General features: G+C 43.4%; 1 protein-coding gene across 5 annotated transcripts in view; it reads right to left on the bottom strand.

Moving 5' to 3' along the window:
- ADCYAP1R1 (ADCYAP receptor type I) overlaps positions 1–19,886 on the bottom strand; it is a 218,050-nt gene that overhangs the window by 15,206 nt on the left and 182,958 nt on the right. For 3 of the 5 annotated variants that reach the window (XM_006120585.5, XM_006120587.5, XM_025183367.3), the window contains 2 exons: positions 10,182–10,265; positions 909–1,038 (listed from right to left, as the gene is read on the bottom strand). In XM_006120585.5, coding sequence (XP_006120647.1) covers positions 909–1,038; positions 10,182–10,265 — 214 coding nt within the window. The remainder of the gene's footprint in view (positions 1–908; positions 1,039–10,181; positions 10,266–19,886) is intronic. The other 2 variants (XM_006120590.4, XM_006120591.5) reach the window with 1 other exon arrangement.

Genomic DNA, 19,886 nt, shown 5'->3' with positions numbered 1-19,886 from the left:
GGGGTACGGGAGAAGGCTCTGTCCTGTAAGACTGCCCCCCCAGCTCAGGGAGGGGGAAGCGCATGGAACCCTTTGCTTCCCCTTCCCTGTCTAGGAGCCAGATCTGCTGCCCTAAGTTCCCTCTAAGCAGCGTGGCTGAGAGGCCACACAGCTGCCTAACAGACCCCTCACACGGGCTCTGGGGAGATACATGGACTCTATGTTGGGTTGGTGGGGAAGGGGTGTCTCCCCCTGCCAGGGACTGAGGGAAGGGCCTCCTGGCTGCGGTAATTCTGTGCTGGGGAGATGGTGGAGGTGACTGTCCCTGAAGCCATGACAGCTCTGTTCTGGGGATGGGGTTCCTCCCTTCAGCTGCAGCTGCTCTGTGGTGGTGCATGAGGAGGGGTGCCTCCTCACAGGCCATAGCTCCCAACTCAGAGGTGCCCCACAGTTGCCACTGCTGGGTGACAAGTGCCCTTTGTGAACCCCACTCGGACTAGCCTGGGCCTGCCCTGGCTGGGGGACAGGCACCCCTTTCCTGGCTGTGTGAGCCCCCTCCCATCCTCAGAACCCTTTGGCCGCACCTCGCCACACACATTTTGTTATGTGCACCAATATGATGTGTCGCACACCACGTCTGTATTGGGCCACACAACAAAATTCATGCTGCTCAGGCATGGGGAAAATTAGTGGGAACACTGGTGCTGCCTGCCCTTGAGGTACAGCAAGGTGCCCCAGGACAGGCGGGGACTGGCCTGTCTTGGCTCCGTAGCACTGCCAACTGGATTTTTATTGACCCAGTCGGCGGTACTCACCAGAGCCAGCCGGGTGCCTTTTTGACTGAAACTTGACAGTAGGACACACTATGCACTACAGTCCTACCAAATACCGATTTTTTTTTCCCAAAGCAGAATTCAAGGTATAATCACCTGGAATGATCCCAGTCCCAATTCAAACACTAGTCTCTCCCGTTTACTGACATTTTCAGGAGAAAAGGCAAACACAGTGTAGTGAATTCCAAATAAGGGGATAAGCAGCAGAGTGGAACGGGCCAGCCTCCTGTTATGACAAATTGAAAGAATGTTACTATATCATTGCTGCAGACAGCGGAAACTTGGATTAACATTGTATAATAATACTACAAACTCTGTAGTATAGACATAGTATTATTAAAGTCATAATAAAAATTATCTATCTATCTATCTAGCTAGCTAGCTATCGTTCCCATTTTCTCTCACCCCCTGATTTCACCCACATTGTGTTCTACCTCCATTTTCTGACACTAGGCACAATCTGAGTGTGAATAGGTATTAATAGTTTAGCACGGTTGATTGTCATAAACTCTTATTTTGATAGCATGTTCTTCTGGGCAGGGAGTGTCTCTTCCTAGGGGTATGTAAGTACCAAGTGCAGAAGGGCTCTGATCTGAGCAGTTTTCTCTGAGTGCTACCATAATACAAATTAAATAAACAGCAGCACCACCTAGTTGACTTCTTTATATGCAGCTCCCAGAATCTCCTATCTGTGAGTTCACCTCTTCTCGAAAAGAAAAGGTCTCCATGGTATTACGCAATCATGATACTCCTGCCGAGGCCAGATTCTGCTTTCGTTTACACTGGGGCAAATCTCCATTGGTGGCAATCATATCTAGTGCTATTAATGTTAACCGGGGTGAATCAATGTAAAACAATGTTAGAGGAAAATCAAGATTACTGGGAGTTAAATGTTTGTACTAACAAGCACTAGTAAGCAATTAATTTTAGATGGATGAAATTCACGCTACGTAAGGATCGGTCACAATGTCTATGCATCACACATGCCCTAATGAAACAAACCTATGGTAGGTGAGGTATCTTGCCACCATGAGAAACCTCCTCTGGGTGTCTCCTACACTAGGTGCTGGCTTTTTATGGGCAAGCGTTCAACAGGCACAAACCAACTGAACCTGCAAACCAAGCGGGAGGAGTGGTCACAAAGACTCACTTCTGGACTGCAAAGATGAATTGCTTCCAGTAGAAAGATGAGTGGCTGAGACACACCTGATGGGCAGACACGGCCATTTCCCTTCCCGTGAGCGGGGGTGGGAGTGGGACTAGAGAAAGAGAGAGGCCCTCAAGCTTTGGAAGAACTTGCCGTCATTATTTCAATTAAGAGGGTGCCCGGAAGATGTCCTACTCAATATCGAATGACTGCTAAGAGAGAGGCCCCTCCCCCTCTTCTGCAGTTTCCCCCTTTCTCTGACACAGCTGGAGGGGGCCAAAGCATGTACAACTTGCAAGAGCCTGCAGGATTCCTCGGTCAATTCACTGCAATGGATCAAGTTAATGAGGCTGCTGAACATCATAATCCACAGTGCACAGTTTTTATGGCCTATGAAAATATCATAGTAGATAGGACGAGTGTCAGAAGCCATGGAAGAAGAGACAGGAGGCTAAAAGAATATTAAAACCCATTTGACACTACACTATTTATGCTAGCCATGGAATGAAAAGAGATCAAGGCAGGCATGGATTGAGGAGAAACCCTCTCTCCAAAATCCATCATTTTTAGAGACAATATCTTTTTTTTGAAAACCCAGCTTGAATGGGAAGTACATTGTTTCACAGTGTATTGAAATGGCATGCTCTAAATCAGCCACAATTTATGGGATTTAAGGCAGGAATGCCTAGAATTTCTATGACCTGTGGCATGTCTACACTAGGAAATGAATTCAAAATAACTTATTTCGAAATAACTCCCAAAATAACTATTTCAAAATAGCATGTCCACACTACAGGGAAGCTTTGAAATTAGTGTAAGGCAGCTTCCCTTAATGTTGACCCGCTACCTCGACTTAGAGCCCCAGGAAGCGTTGGTGAGTAATTACTTTGAATAACAGAGACTATGTCTACGCTGTGGGGGAGGGAGGGAAATGCAATTTGCATACCTTTTTCTGATTCTTTTTTCAGAAGAGGCCTTTATGACATTTGGCCCGTCTTCACAAATTTTGGAAAAACCTCCTCTTTTGGAAGAGCCCTTATTCCTCATAAAAAGAGGAAGAATACGCCCACTTTTTCGGAAACTGATCCAAAAAAGCAGATGTGTTCCCTGGACACGGCAGAGTTTTTCTGGGATACTGCAGGTATCCCATAAAAACTCTGTAGTGTAGACATAGCCTAGGGAGTAGATATTTCAAAATAGCAGCAGTGGAGCAGTGGAGATGCCTACACAGATCCTTTTTGTACAAAAGCCTTTTTCGCAAAAACGGCCCCTAATTAATTATGCAAATGAAGTGTGGAAATATGCTAATCCACGCTTCATTTGCATAGCTTTTGCACAACAATGGTGCAGTGTAGACGTAGCCCTAGTGTGGTTCAATGTCCCATGTTGTGGCACTTGGACCACTCACAGCAAGCAATAACAAGCAATAGCAAGCCTGAGCTGAGAGTCAGTGGGCTTTATAACTCAAGCTGTAGATGCTCCTATACAAAGGTCCCAGGTTCAAATCTGCCTACTGGCTATTACATAAGCAGGAAATTTGTTTAGCTGATCAAAATGGTCCCTATGGGATTTAAAATCTTGGACATTATAACTGTAGTGGTATCTCAGGATTAGCGGATACTGCTTTAATTAACCCTGTGAAAATGGTGAGATACATGCAAAATGAACACTCAGCAAGAAGTATTTTATACACACAAAAATTCACAGATGATCAAAAACTGACTCACAATAAGGAGGAAACAGAGTTTGTAATAGGTATAATACAAGAGTTAGATATTAAAGAATCTACTCTTCTCACTGAGGCCTGCTCTTCCTGACCCAAGATGTCGAAAAAAAGAAACTAAGCTGGTTGGCGAGACTCTTTGAAATACTGAATATCATGCTTTAAACAGAACATGTTTCTTTTCTCGTATAAAAGAAAGGCCATGTGCTCTCATCCCAGTGCTTGCACTACCGATATGGAGAAAACACATGGACTAACAAATGAACTTTGCAATCTGATGCTTCGTATCACATGCAGGCAAAGAAAACAAACAGAAATGGATGAAAGAGCAAGCCTTAAGTTGAAAGATGCTTTGAAATATTTGCTGTAGCTAGTCTAGCTATGTCACAAAAGGACATCGGACAAGGGCATTAACAACATCTCTCTTTAATTAACGGAGATCCCTCAAACTTGAACACAAGGCAGCTATGCAACAAAGCTCCTGCTAAGGAAACCAAAAGCCAAAAAACTCAAAGTTACAACAACTGATCAAACAAAACCTATCTGTAGATGTTATCCAGCTAATTAGCACATCTGCCGATGGGTCACAGCCAAAACTAGGATCTCAGGACCCTTGAATCTGGGGAAGCATATCCACTTCACAGCTGGCCCTATAGCTAAAATAAGCTAAACCAAAAGCAGTTCTGATCATCCCCTGGATCAAGGAGACATTTGTATCCAGATGAAATTTTTGCAGCTCTTTCTAGGTCTTTCTGAATGAGAATGTTTGGTGGCACCAGGATAGGTAGTCACTCTGAACTGGGCAGCAGCAATTTGTTGACGATAAAGTGGTGGTTCCTGCTATTTTAACAGGAGCATCAACAAGACAGAAAAATGAAAGCAGAAGCATAGAAGCAAGACGGTTACAGAAAGCTGCCTCCATTTCCGTTCTTGGCTACAGAACTTAATAGACATCCTGCTGAAGTTGCAGAAACACTAGCTTGCCAACTAAACATTACTTGGCTGTTTTGAAGGGACACCGCCTCTAAGAAATGCAACTAAACTCCTGGCTACAGTCCAACACTTCTAAAAACACCATAGCTAGCTAAAAGGGCAGGGTAGATCAGTTCCCCGCAAAGACACGAAGGGTGTGTCTACTCTGGCTCGTTAATTCAAGCTAGGTAGGCAAATGAGGTGACCAGAGTTGCAAATGAAGCCTGGGATTTAAATATCCCGGGCTTTATTTGCATGTTCCTGTCCGGTCGCCATTTTGAAATTTCACTAGTCCGAACTCACTGCCGCGCAGCTACACGCGGCAGTGAAATGTTAATTCAAACTAACTCCTTAGTTCGAATTAACAGTTACTCCTCATTCCACGAGGACTTAATTCGAATTAACGTTTCACTGCCACGTGTAGCCACGCAGCAGTGAGTTTGGGCTAGTGAAATTTCAAAATGGTGACCGGACGGGAACATGCAAATAAAGCCCGGGATATTTAAATCCCAGGCTTCATTTGCAACTCTGGTCACCTCATTTGCCTACCTAGCTCGAATTAACGAGCTAGTGTAGACATACCTCTGATAGAACATCTTTTGTTATCATACTTTGAGGGGTGGGTTCCCCTCTTTCTTTTATAGCATGACCAGAAGTTAAAGTAGCAGTCAAGTTTTATGGTAAAAAGACATGGATTCAGATTTTCCTTTTCTTTTTCTTCATCGCCTGATTGATGCGGTTGGCTCGGCCAACCTGAATTTTAATGGCCTAAGCAAGAAAAGTTTACAGTAGAAGGGAAGAAATAACAGAGAGAAAAGTCTCATAACTTTGCTTGTCCTCCATAAAGAACTTTTCATTTTCATTAATGGGCTTGTTTGGAGAGAGGTTGCTGAAATCTATTTCTCATGCAGGGGGGTGGGTGTAAGTCTGCATGAATCCAAGATGGCAAAGGTCAGATGTGTTAGATACTTATTCATTAGTCCACTGATTTGTATTAAATATTCTACCCTATTAATATTTTACATTTTAAACAAGATTTTAAAATACCAGATTGGTCTTCATTTTAATCAAAACTAAATATGTATTGTTGGAAAAATAAACACCTTAAGTTGAGAAAACCAGAGGTTTTTTGTGTTGTGTGCTCTAATCTGGAATTCTGAGGCTGATTTCTAATAAAATAATAAAGATAAGTGTCTCCAACACTACCAAAATATTTAGATGACTACTCCCCATTAATTTCTAAAGGAAATGCCGTATGTGGCTTTGAAAATTCCATTCAAAATAACCATATATGAATAACAATGTATGCCAATGACTAAGGAGTATTGGATGAATGGAGAATGTCTACAAATATATGAAGTATGAAAAAACATGGACATAGAGGAATTATGCAGAGTGTACAAGATGGTAAGAACTAAGAGTAAAAAACTGAAATTAGTAATATGATAATGAAGGCAGGATATAAATAAGAAAAACATAATTGACCATATTGAGTATTAACACAACACAGAATAGTCTCACCATTGCGTAGGGCATTAAAAACTGGGTTGGACAATTACATTCTTGGAAGTCACAAGTTGGCACTATTACAGATAGTCATAATTGAATGTATAGGTAGGTAGAACTTGGAGAAATGCTTCATGGTAGTGGGGCAATTCTTCTAGGAAACAGAGCATAACTCCAGAAAAGTTTGTCTTGAGAAGCTTTCTAAGAGTTGTTCCCCCCTGACTGAAATACTTGGTTAGGTACAAAATAGACCCACAGAACAATCATCACCAATGAAATGATATTGGAATATTTCAAAAGCACTTAAGGCAGATAGGCTGCCAATTCCCATCCCCTTAGACACTGTTGAAAATCCCAGTCTTTGGCTGCGGCTAGACTGGCAAGTTTTTCCGCAAAAGCAATTGCTTTTGCGCAAAAACTTGCCAGCTGTCTACACTGGCCACTTGATTTTGTGCAAAAGCACTGACATTCTACTGTCCAAAATCAGTACGCAAATGCTTTGACGTTCCCGTTCAGGCAAAAGCCCTTTTCCGGAAATGTTTTTGCACAAGAGGGCCAGTGTAGATAGCTAAAAACTGTTTTGCGCAAAAAAGCCCTGATGGCGAAAATGGTGATCGGGGCTTTCTTGCACAAAACCGCGTCTAGATTGGCACGGATGCTTTTCTGCAAAAAGTGCTTTGCGGAAAAGCATCCGTGTCAATCTAGACGCTCTTTTCCGCAAATGCTTTTAACGCAAAAACTTTTCCGTTAAAAGCATTTGTGGAAAATCATGCCAGTCTAGACGTAGCCAAATTTGTGATTTAATAAAAACCCATTATAGGTAAAGCTCCAGTGAATCACACTGCCAGTGGGGAAGAACTAGATGTCCCAAAAGATTTCTTCCCTCTTTAATTGAAAGGATGCTACACAGACACATCTTGTGACTCAGAAATCCTGGCAGATAGAACAGTGAGAGAGAGGGTGAAGGTTTGGTGAGGTGAGTGTTCCTTGCCAGGCACATGGACAGCTTTTAATGGGTGGTGGCCCGTGACTCAGGTAGGGATTCTGAGAGGATGCTCAGAGGTTTATCTGTTCTCCCGGCTTCTGGGACACAGGAAACATGAAAAACAGCCTTAGAGCTGCGTCTCTCTCTTGCTTACTGAGGTCATGTCTGTGTTACTGTTCCCAGGACTGTCCCTGCTTATGCTCTTTGGTCATGAGGCCACCGATCAGAACTACTGCCTTGCCATGCATGATTAAGGCAATGCTGCTCTATGCCTAGTAAACATTGACAACTCTTCCAATTTACGAACAGTCTGAGGGAGGCCTACTGTTGAGTCCATGGTTCTCTTCCCTTGATGCCTTTCACATAAAACTTACGGGGTCCCCCCAAGACCTGTACTGAGGCTAGGGCCGTTCAGCATAATCAGAAATTATGGGTATGTCTACACTGCATCCCTAGTTCGAACTAGGGATGCAAATGGAGACAATCGAAGTAGTTAATGAAGCGGGGATTTCAATATCCCGCGCTCCATTAACATGATCTCGCCGGCGCGCTAGTTCGAATCACAGCTGATTCGAACCAGGAAGTGCGTGCCGGGACGCGTTAGTTCGGACTAAAGCCCTTAGTCCGAACTAATGTTACTCCTCAAAATAGCTCAGTCTCATAGCTGATTGCCAGGAGTTACAATGGCAGCTCAAAGAAGTGGGCGGCTGGGCCACTAAAGGGCGGCTGTCATTCAACGTTGATCCATGCAGAGCAGTGCACATGCACATTTGGAAAACGTAATCCCAACTGTACGTATAAAATGATGGGTCTAAAATAGCTGTTAGGACTCGAGAGAGACATCTTGGAGTCATTGTGGATAGTTATGGGCAGTGGCTACAATAAGTCAGAGGATGCTGAGTTTCCCCTAGCACGCCAACATGCTGTTGCAATCCTGGGCCCTGCCCTTCACATCTTTTCCTCCTTGCTCTGCCCCTTTCCTGAGACCCTCACCCACCGCTTGCCACTGCCTCTTGAATGAGTCCCTCCTCTCCTCCACTCCACCAGCCTCTCCTAAGATCCCTGCTATGTGCCGCATCCCTCCTCATCCCCTCAGCTACACCGACAGGACACAGCAAGTGCAAGGAGGGACGCCGTAAGCAGGGGGTGGGGGCTGTCTCACAGGGTTGAGGGTGAGGAGGAATGCAGTGGGTGTGGGGGGCCTTGAGGGTGATGGGAACACAGTGAGTGGTGGGTGTATCATGGAGCAGGGGGGAGGAGGAATGTGGAAAATGGCTCACTGAGGAGGACCTCAAAGGAGCAAGGCTGGAGCAGAGGAGGGAAGTGATGAGCAACAGGTGGGGAGGGAGTGTGTGTCACAGGGGAGAGGGTGAAAGAGAGGAGGGATGAGGCAGGCAGGGGGGGTCAGCAGCTACTTATTGGAGATGTTGGCAAGTTATAATAAAAACAAGCGATGAGGTCAAAATCTGGGATGGGTGGACATGGAGAGGGTGTAGTTGCTTGAGAACATGGCAGTCTCCTGGAAGGAAACATTTTCTGTTATCTCTGCAGCTTTGGAAGGTAGAGGATTTAGTCAGTGGCCAGCATCTCTCTCCGTGACTGGAAACCCACAAGTTTAGACCTGCAGGGCCTCTTCTGAAAAGCTTGTGTAGAAACTGAGCAGGGCAATTGCTTACAGCTCTCTTGGTTGGTACACCAATAAGAATGCTAGCATTTAATGACTTCAGCCTAATAGATAACTGGGCAGGGATACTTAACTAGCCCAGTTATATCAGGATAACAACCCTCATAAACAAGCTGGAGATATGTTGCTAGGATGCTTATGGAGAGCTAACATTGCTCACTGCTGGTGCTGGGTTTATATTGTGGAAGCTAGAAGGCTTCATCTATCATTTTGCCACCTTTAAACAGCCCTGAATTCAAGAGTGAAATTCAGCCCTATTAAGAGGGTCTGTATGAGGCCTGACCACTGTTTCAGTGTAAATTAAATAGTGAATTTCATCCTTAAAAATTATTTGAGCTCAGAAATGTGGATGCCAGTGTCAACGGTGTTCTCAGATCACGTCTTTCTCTGGACTGAGCAAATACCTTTAGCTGACTTTATTTTTTTAAAAAATTTTCCTACTTTGTATTTCCTTTGTTTGTTCTTATTTGGAAAGCAAATCCTGAGCTGAATCTTTTTGGGGGAGCTCCTCTACTATCTTTCTGCAAGTATCCTGAGAAAAGATCCAGTCTCTAAACTAAAAATATATATATATATTAGGCTTACAATGGGGTAGATTAGAAAGCAAAGTGAAAAAATGCTGCAACCATTAAGAAGGGACATTTCCTTGATCTGGACAAAAGGTTGAGATTAGTTTTGCAAGCCATCTTTGAGCGAGTTGGGTTCAAATCACAAGACTTTACCATGAAATTCCAGTGAAAGCAGGGCTGCATATCATACAATATAGCAAATATACATAAATACATTTTAGGCCAGATCCTCAGCGGGCATAAACTGCTGTAGCTCTATTGACGTCAGTCGAAGTTTACCAATACCAGCTCTGAATCTGGTCCATGTTTTTATATTTATATTTTCCTAGCAAAGTTTCAGGCAAAGCACTTTGTTTCCAACATGCATAGCACTTCCTTGCTCCATCACGAATAATAATTTGTTTTTAAAAATGGGCAGCTTTGTTCAAACTTTTCATGGAGGCTTTGTAGGTATATGATTTAAAACTCAACTGAACTCAATAGAAACACTCCCACTGACTTCATTAGGTTTTGGATTAGGCACTATTTCTGCTGTTCATAATCATAAATAGCATTGGCCAATATACTGACACATTTCAAAGAAACAAGCTTAACGTCCTTGATTGCGATGTATCAGCAGAAGCACACAACAACAACCAAAAAAAAAAAAAAAGATAAAGAAAACATCCGCATGCAACAAGAAATAATGAACACTTCCCCTTCTGCTCTGAGGCTAATAGAAACCCTTTATTTGCAACATGCCTCACAAAAACACAATAATGTCACGGGATTGTGTACACTTACAGGGTAATGGTGGATAGTTCTGACATCTTGCAAGAGTGCTGGTTAGCCCTCTTGGGCTTACAGTAGCATTTCTGAACGCAGCTGCTAAATATGACAAGATTAGCATTTTTTTCAGAATACCACGAAAAGGCCAAAGTCGGTCAGTTTCAACACATTTCACGAGACATGGCACAAAGATGGAAAATGGATGCAACTCAACGAGAATGCAGCGCAAACCAGCTCTTCAATCAAAGCGAAAACATAAATCAGAGGCATGAGCAGCTGCTGGCAATTGCAGGGTTTTGCTTCACAGACAAGTTAAAGAAGGAACCACCTGGCTGCTGGTGATTAGAACATTCAGCATTAAAAAAATACATGTGACTTTGCTGCTGTCGGATACTGCACAGAGAGTAAAAGAACAATATGCTTAACTGAAACAGCTCATGGGTAATATGGAAAACAATTAAATAGTAACACCAATTTATAAAACAGAAATTGCTGTAAGTCTGTGCTGTTATCTGACCAGCCCCAAATGAAAGGCATGTGTAACTCTGCAACTTGTGTGATTGGTTCATCAGTGGAAAGTGGCCATGGACACCAATGTGTTTTTTTCTTTCTTTTTACTTTAGCTTCCCCTAAACCATGGACATTCCTGTGTGTGTGGCTGGCTCTGTTCATTAGAATGCTTTGTCAGTGTGCTTATGCTCAGAAGAGTGTACAAGTATACCAACTTTATACAAGTAAGAACAACTTTATTCAATCAGCAGTACCACACCTTTTCCTTGAGACTCCTGCTAAGCCGGGGGGTAGGGGAGGCCTCCATGCACTCTCTGCATGTCAGGAAGATATCCTTGGTGCTAGCAAGAAAGGTAGCATTGGGACAAGTTGGGGGAACCTTGTGGCCAACAACCTTTATATAGCACATGCATGTGGCTTCTGCCTCACTGTTTCCCCCCGGGACTATGTCTACACGATGAGTTTTCTCGGCCAAAAATATGCTAATGAGGGACTCATTTGAATGAGTCTCAATCTCATTTATATATTTTCTGCTGATCCGTTTTTGCTCAAAAACAAGCAGGGTGGACGTTTTCTTTTTCCGCAAGATCGGTATACCTCCTTTTTGGGGGGCATAAGGATCTTGCAGAAAAAGGGTGCTTTGCGCAAAAAGAAAACATCCACGCTGCTTGTTTTTGCGCAAAACGGATCAGCAGATCATAACTCATGCAAATGAGTCCCTCATTAGCATACGTTTGCCGAGAAAACTCGTTGTGTCGACGTAGCCTTGGAATTCTAGCAAGGGAGACAGTGTTCACATGGGTCTGAGACTCTTTGGGAACCTCATCAGTGAAAGGTCACCCTGGGGTAGCCCTGGCATCAAATGCCTTGTCCCTGCAAGCCTGGCCCAATCTGGGGAACAAGCGTGTGGCAGGAGCAGAGCTTATGGATGCTTTGTATTGCAGCAACCCACCCACAGGTGGACTTTTCACTTTGCCCTAGATTACACTGGTGGCACAAATCTGGTAGGAATGAGACCCTCAGAAGTCCAATGAGATAGCTTCCCCCATGGATCCTGCTCTCTGCTTCTGAGTACAAAATCAAAGGCTCAGTTTTAATGTATAAACAATATATTATTTTGGGTATGGTTGGTCTACAGACCACATTCTCCACTGGTGTAGGTAAATATAGGTCCCCTGAAGTGGAAAGGCTGACCCCTAATATTCCATCCTGTGCGGCCCATGCTGCATGTCTAAGAGATGCAGCACAGAAATTGTAAACCAAGAGGTGAAGGGCTAAGGAGGTGGCTGTAAGCCACTCTGGTACTTTCTGCGTACTGGGGGGTCCAGAGCAACTCACAGTATGAATTACCCAAATCTAGAAGGCTAAACTATGGTAGCCTCCTTGTCCAAAATCTTTGCTGTGCTGCAGCGCTGCAACTCCCTCCCCAAACAGGCTCCTCCCTCCCCCAGCATGCCTCCTAAATTTAAGAGGAAGTCCTCAGACAACAGCAGAAGCTGGCTTTCTCATTTCCTGAATCAGGGGAGTTCTGCCCTTGCTGGATCCAAGACTTTTGGCACTCCCTTATGCTCTTCCAGTCCTTCCATCTGTTCTCTTCCCCTCTGGTGGGTAAGACCATCTGAGGGGCTCCAGCGAGCAGCTCACAGATTTGTAATTCTTGGGTCAGATGGCAAAGAATTTCCTGGAGAGACTCACGACTGCAGTTTGCTTCCCAACCTTATCTCACAGATGTTAGTTCATTGTTTTAATTTCAAAGTTTATTTCTTTACTCAGGCCGTTGCCCAGAGAGGTGGCATTAGCAGGAAGCAGTTTTGATGAAAAATTTGGGGACATTTTTGCACTTGACACCATGTCCTTCTCCAGTTGTGTTAATACATTATTTCATGGTTTTGTGCATCTGCCTCCTGGTGGCCAAGTCAAAGCTAAGCTGATTGTGGGGCAGAAGGTGCATTTTATGAATTGAACAATAAAGTAGAATAAATATGGTGCAGCTAAATCATATTCATTACTACGGTAAGAACGACTGAGTCACTTATTAAAGATACCACTCTGTACCTTCACAAACCTCGACAACTGCATTCCAATTGCAGAATGTTTACTGTTAGTGATGTAAGAGCCAGACAGAACAGAGCAGGAGTTTTAGGTCTCTTGGGGCACATACAGTTCTAGCAGATAGGAAAAGATAATGATGCTTTGACTTGTAAGCAGAGATAATTTACGGTGCTTGATGCTGAGAGTAAATATAGGATTGCCTGGTCTTACTGTTGGAAAATCACTTCTCAAGAATATAACTTACTTATTGCATCCTGTAGCTCATGGGTTTCCAAACTGGGGGGGGGGGGGGCGTGCATGAAGAAATTCCGGGGGGGACGGACCACGAGGCAACCCAGCCACACACACTCCCGTCAATCCCATCCCAAGTTTTGCTGCTATTTTGGCATTGTTTGGCAACTGAAATCATAAGGAGATCTTAGGAAAATGTTTTAAAAGATTCTTTTGATGAGTCCTGACATTTTTAAAAGTGACTAGCAATCTGCAGTGCCTCACTGGTTTTCAGAAGGCCAGTGCTCAGCAGTTTCTGAAATCAGGCCCTTTTTACAGTGTCTCAAAATGGGCATGCAAAAATGGACCCACCCCAAACTGCTTACTGCTTTTGAAAATCTTAATCCGAGATTTATTTATTCCTGACACGTTTCCATGCAGCATCTTCTTTGAAGGTTGAGAAATGGCTCCCCTGATCACATCGACTCCTTTTCTACTTAGAGATAACATCTTTCATTGGACCAACTGCCTCTCATATCCTAGGACTGACATGGCTACAGCAACACTCCTTTTCTAGTTGTCAGATTAATTTTCCAGTGTGTGTATATACATAAAATTCTAGCGGATAAGAAATGAAAAAGATTCTGCTTGTTTGCTAAACTATCATTATCACCAGAAAAAAAAAACACAGTCCTGGAAACAATATTTGAGATACTACTGCTGCTGCAAAGCCAGGAAAGAGCAGTACACATGTTGTTTTTGGATAATTATGGAAAAGGTCTGTAAAACTTAATAAAAAACAACTAAACCTTTCCATGTTTCCCCCCCTACTATCCTATTGAACTTAACAGAGAATGACATCCCTTGTATTCTACAAGATCAACCAAAAATATGTAGAATGTGAATCTGCTAGAATCTTTTATACCCACTAGTGTTTGATTATTTTCTTTGCCAAACAATAGTTATATCAGAATCCATTGCCTTTTCCCCTCTTTAGTCACTGAAAAACAGCAGAAAGAAAAGACAGGGAGACAAACACTTAAAAAAAGGGGGGGAGTGTTTTCTTAAAATCAGAAAAAATGTTTTCCCCATAAAAGTTCTCAAAATCCCAGTTTTTTCCCCTCTTAAAACATACTTACACCTGATTTAATTTGACCTATTCCCCTTCTAAACAGAGCAAAAAGCTCATGATGTCGAATCATTTCTTAATGTTTTATGACAGTTTATTTTGAATAGCATCAGCACTTGGATAATACACTCATAGTGGATTTAGAAATGCTGATAGATCAGATTAGTTCACTAAAACGGGAACTAGGATTGTCATCAAGGCAGTGTAGATAGAAATTAAGATGTAGAACTTAGCTCAGTAGAGTTGCACAGATGTAAGCGAGGAAGAATTGGTTGTAAAGGGAGGAAACTTTACATAAGTTAAGAATAATGCTATTAAGAATCCCTGGCAGAGGATGAAAGTAACTTAAATTTCATACAGGCACTGTTGCATTGCATCCTCTCAAGGTTAGGTGTTGCAGGGTTGTGTTACAACAGTGCCTCTAAGATTTTTAAGTGTGGAGGTGGAGTGTGAGGAGCTCAGCTTAGATGGTTGTGGTGGTGAGGGGAGGGGGGAGTTCAGAGCAGTGGGTGGAGATTTGGGGGGCTGCAGGAGTCAGGGCAGGAGCTTGGGGGTGTGGGGTCTCAGGGCAGGGGTCTGAGGGTATGGGGCTACAGGTGTAAGGATTGGGGTGTGTGAGGAGGGGCTCAGGACAGAGAGTTGGGGTGTGTGGAGAGGTGCAGGTATGTCTATATGGGCTTGGAAAGTCAAAATCAATGCAGAACCATGGAGCTGCCAAGCATTTTCTGGCTAGAAGGCAGATAATGGGACCAGATACCTGTAGTTAGGCTATTTTTGTTTCCACTGCTTGCATGGTATCAATGACGTGAAGCCCCAGTGCTGCTTAAAGCTACATGTGTGTAAACCCTGATTAGCCCCACTGAAGTTAAAGGAGTTTACAGCAGGGTAAGTAAAAGCAGAAGTTGCTCCAGATTTACCTGATGGTAACCAAGAGCAGAAGCTGACACATGAGCTTTGGCTGCTTGTGGGAAGCCAGCACCACTGGTCTACAGGCTTAGACTTGCTGGTCCTACGCAGATGACCATGGCTACTGATGCTGGCTATTTGATAGAGATAATCTGTGCCAAAGTGTGAGGGAAATACGGCTAAGTGAGCTACCAAGATAAAGAGATTTTGGCTGCTGTGGGAGGAGGCTCAGGGATTATAACAATCCAAAAGGCTCCAAGTCCGCAAGAAAAGTAATAAAAAAGAGCCTGTAATAGGGCAGCAGCCCCATCCTGAGTAATATAGGGTTAAACAGACCTTGGAGACAGCTACCAATCAGGAGAGAGCTTGAGATAGCCTATCAGGGCCTAGCTGTTACGGGGGCCTGAAAGGTTACTGGGGCTGCAGAGGTAGGACTAGGTAGGTGTTCTACCCCTCCCCTTGCCAGCGATGAATGGGTAGCTCAGGCTGCAGTTTGCCCCTGAGGGAAGAGGCTAGATGAAGAATGGCTGTGGGTCACTGAGGCAAATGGTGGATTTAGAGATAACTAGATTCCCTGGGAAGGGAGGATCCCAGAACATGGGTACTGCTGCAGGCCAGTACCTAGGAATAAGAGCACCATGGTCTGTGAGGGATAGGAGGGGCAGGTAATGGCAGTGAGACACCACCCAGAAGCAGGCACCCTGGAACTGTGAAAGCTAATTCCCTGAGAAGCCAGCAGGGGGCGCCACCATAGTGAGTTGAGATACTACAAAGCCAAATTAAGCAATGCCCCTAACACACAGACCCTAAATTTAAGCTACATAAAAAAGGGCTACACGAGAAAAAACATGAAAAAGATCACTAGCAGGTTGGGGGTTCCCCAGTTTATGGCACTGAGTGCAATATGTATGACTACCTGCCTCATGGGCATGTGGTGCAAGCAACTCACAGCTCTCAGGCTACGTCCCTCCATACCACAGGGGTTTTCAGGAGTTGGTCTGCTCTACTATGCCCCTAAAAAGCTCCATTATGTACTTCTGTCTCCCTTCGTTCATCCAATTCTGCTACTCTATCCTCGAGAGCCTGTAGTTGGTCTCATAGGCTACATCTACACTACAAGTTTTTTTTGGCAGAAAATATGCTAATGAGGGACTCATTAGCATAAGTCACACTCTTATTTGCATATTTTCTGCCAAATTTTCCAGACCATGAAAGGTCAATATTTTTTGGGCATAAGGCTCTTGCGCAAAAGGGCTTTTTGCACAAAAATGAAATGTCAGCACTGCTTGTTTTTACGCAAAACCCCTTAGCAAAAAAATGGAATGGCAGAAAATATGCAAATGAGATTGCAACTTATGCTAATGAGTCCCTCATTAGCATATTTCCTGCCAAAAAAACTCATAGTGTAGACATAGCCTATGAGACCAACTACAGGCTCTCGAGGATAGAGTAGCAGAATTGGATGAACGAAGGGAGACAGAAGTACATAATGGAGCTTTTTAGGGGCATAGTAGAGCAGACCCAACTCCTGAAAACCCCTGTGGTATGGAGGGAGGATGAAATTCTCAGGGAAGGACAGTATAAAAGTGGAGCAAAGGGAAACAATCCCATAGTTGGAGCCCACCTTTCAGATGATGCTATGATATTCTTTCGCACAGGGGAGATCCATTTAGGGCAGTGTTTCTTAAACTTTTTGAGACCACGGAACACCAAACAAAAATATTTTTTTATGCAGAATATCTATGAACATTTTCTTCAAAATGTTTGGACTCCTTTTGGACTCCGTTGTCCCCTGAGTGAGAAGCAAGAGGGGGAGGAGAAGAGAGAGAGACAGAGAGAGAGAGAGATGGAGCGAGAGACCAGAGGCTCAGGAGAGAAGACCGTCATGGAGGAGAGACCTTAAAATCCCGTCTTATGACGGGCTAATTGACTAGTAGTTTAAGAAACACTGATCTAGGGGCAAGGACCAGAATTATTAGGAAGAGACAGGTAATACAGGTTGAACCTCTCTAGTGTGGCACCCTCAGGAACTGATCAGTTTTGAACCCAGAGAATTTTCCAGACCATGGGAGGTCAATATTGTCTAGCAGCATTACCAACACTTCCACTGCTGACTGGGCTGTTAGAGGACAGTTAGGAGTAAATTAGAGCACAGAACACTGAGAGCTAGGACTGGTGGCTCTAAACAAACTTTATGGCTACTTTGTGGCTACATTTTCTAGGGCACGTCTACACAGCAGGGCTAACCTCGAAATAAACTATGCTACTTGAGCTACACTAATTGTGTAGCTTAAGTGGAAATAGCTTATTTCGACTTTTGGTGCTGTCTACACAGCAGTTATTTTGAGATAGAGCACTCTTCCCCCAACTTCCCTTACTCTTCCAACAATGAGGGTTAGAGGAGTCAGAGTAAGCAGTCCTCCAGCTTGACATTATTTCAACATTATGTCAAACTAATTGCTTGTGTGTAGACGTGGACTGTGTTATTTCGGAATAACGTCAGTTTTTCCAAAATAACACTGCCGTGTAGACATAGCCCTAAAGAGTCCCGAAAACTTGGACTATAAAGTTAACATTCTTACAAAATCAAACATTTGCACATGCCAGCAAGGTTTTACATTCTCTGATCGGTGTGCGCAGACTCTTGTTTTGAATGCACAAATTGTAGAGCAGGAAGCTCTGAGTGCATGCAGGCATTTGACACTGAGGGCCAGATGCAGAGTTGGTGTAAATTGGCAAAATTGCTCTGACCTCGCTGCAGACATGCCAAATTTACACAGAGTCACGGCTGCTTCTTTGGGATCAATTATCCTTTTCTTCATGCTGGTTGTACCCTGGTGCAACTCCATCACCGAGTTACTCTTGATTTATGGTGGTACATATGAGAGAATCAACCTTCATAGGCATTATTGATAATGATCAGATTGACTGAGACATAAGCATGTGGTCAAATTCTATGCTTGTTTATGCTTTGTGAAATGCCACTGCAGTCAATGGGGCAAATGATCTTTGCTACTCTTCAACCCAGTACTGTTATTTGAGTGGAAACAAGGAGAATGTGGCCTTACGGGGGCTGCTGCATGGTGCCTATAGGCCTGCAAATGCAGGCTCTTGTTCATATGAACTGTCCCATTCACTTAAGTGGAACTACTTATTTGCATTGCGATTTACAGGTTCCCTTCCAATGAGAGGGAAGAATCTGGCCCTAGAGAACTTAACGGAGTTCATAACCAGAACACTGTTTCTTTCATGCACACAGTGAGATGGGTTAGTTTCCTAAGAGACAGGATCACCAACACCTTCCCATGCCACCACTGCATAATCTTACTTAACACGCTCATACATCATGGGGAAGTGCATGCATGCTTGTCCGGCATACCTAAGAGCAGTCCTAAAGATGCTCCACACAAAGAGCATCAGTTGCAAAACAGAGGCCACCAGACATCAAGAATAAGAAAAAAGAAGAGCTACTGTTGGCCATTAGTGCTGTTTTTGTTTTCCATATGATAGATACTTAAACAGGAATGGTGGCAGAAGTCTGATAACATAGCATGTTGTGCTGCAAGCTTTGAAAGGAATTAAAACCACATCGTAGATCAAAGAGAGCCCAGAATTATTCCCCATGATCCGCAGTCAGTGAACAACTGCAGTGTGAAGACCCAATTAATTCAGCCCTCATTATGCCTTGACATTAAGCAAGCAAGTCCAAGGAAAAAAGGAGTGGGGATCAATTAAAAAAAGTAAAACTCAAAATCCCTCCCTCTCTCCACCCCCAAAAATCCAAGAATAACCGTGCTAATTTATCCTAGCCACTAGGTCCTTCAGTACGTGGTTTAAAGCACTAGCACTGCAGAGATGGGACAGCAAGTGAATAAGGAAGCTTGCACTACTGCTGCACTAAATCCACATCAAAATAGCAACTCAGAAAACAGCGACACATAAAAAGGACGGGGCTAGTCAGTAACAAGGTGAGTATCAAATGACCTAACAGAATGTAATAGCTTCAAGTGGAACCTATTGGGGAATCATCAGGGCTCTCTTAATTTTGCAGCTGGTAAATATTTCAAAAATAGCCAAAAAGTCACAGAGGGGCAGTTGTGTTTATCCGTGACTTTAAAAAAAATGCTTAGTCCTGTGGCACCTTAGAGGCTAACAAAGATATACAGTATCAGAATATATATATATATTAAACATAGCCAACACATTCATAAACAAAGCCTGCCTACAGTAGATATTGTGATTATACCTCTTCCTGTTGGAACTGTTGATACAAGCACATTGCAGCAATGTGCACATCTAGCAATGTTTAGAGAAGAAAAGTATTTGTTTATTTTCCATTGCTACTTCAGAATAGAAAACAAAGCCCTATTGGCCTAAAGGATATGGCTGTCGCTGGAGCTGGGTGAGTTCTAAAAGACATGCCTCTAATTATGCAAAAAACAAACGCCAAGCAGAACAATATTTTAAAATGTCATGCACTGCAGACAACATTACCGACATGTGGGCTGTGCAGCTGTGATTTATAATATCAGACCCAGAGGATACCAGTGTGGTATGTAGCCACAGGAAAGCATTTGCGTTTCACTGGAAATTAATGGGATTTTCTTTAAACTGACTGCACAAACAACTACAAAGCATGAGATAAATGCTTCATATGGAATGCTGCACAGGGAAGAAACTGATAACATGGCAACACCAAATCCAAGATGGATGTGGCTTTAAGCCTACTTCTCCCATCACTATTAAAATAGGTTTGCCAGGTGTCTGGTATTGACCTGGACAGTCTGGTATTTTTGCCTCCTGTCCGGTAAAAAAATTCAGAAAATACCAGACACCTAACATATCTGGAATTTTCTGATTTTTTCCCAGCCAGGAGGCGAAAATCCTGAGTGCTTACCTGGTTCTGCAGGGGA

Source organism: Pelodiscus sinensis, chromosome 2 (assembly GCF_052426305.1).
Source record: "Pelodiscus sinensis isolate ZL-2025 chromosome 2, ASM5242630v1, whole genome shotgun sequence".
NCBI classification, from domain to species: domain Eukaryota; kingdom Metazoa; phylum Chordata; order Testudines; family Trionychidae; genus Pelodiscus; species Pelodiscus sinensis.
The sequence above is the reverse complement of the archived record's forward strand: the minus strand, read 5'-3'. Positions and strand labels throughout refer to the sequence as shown.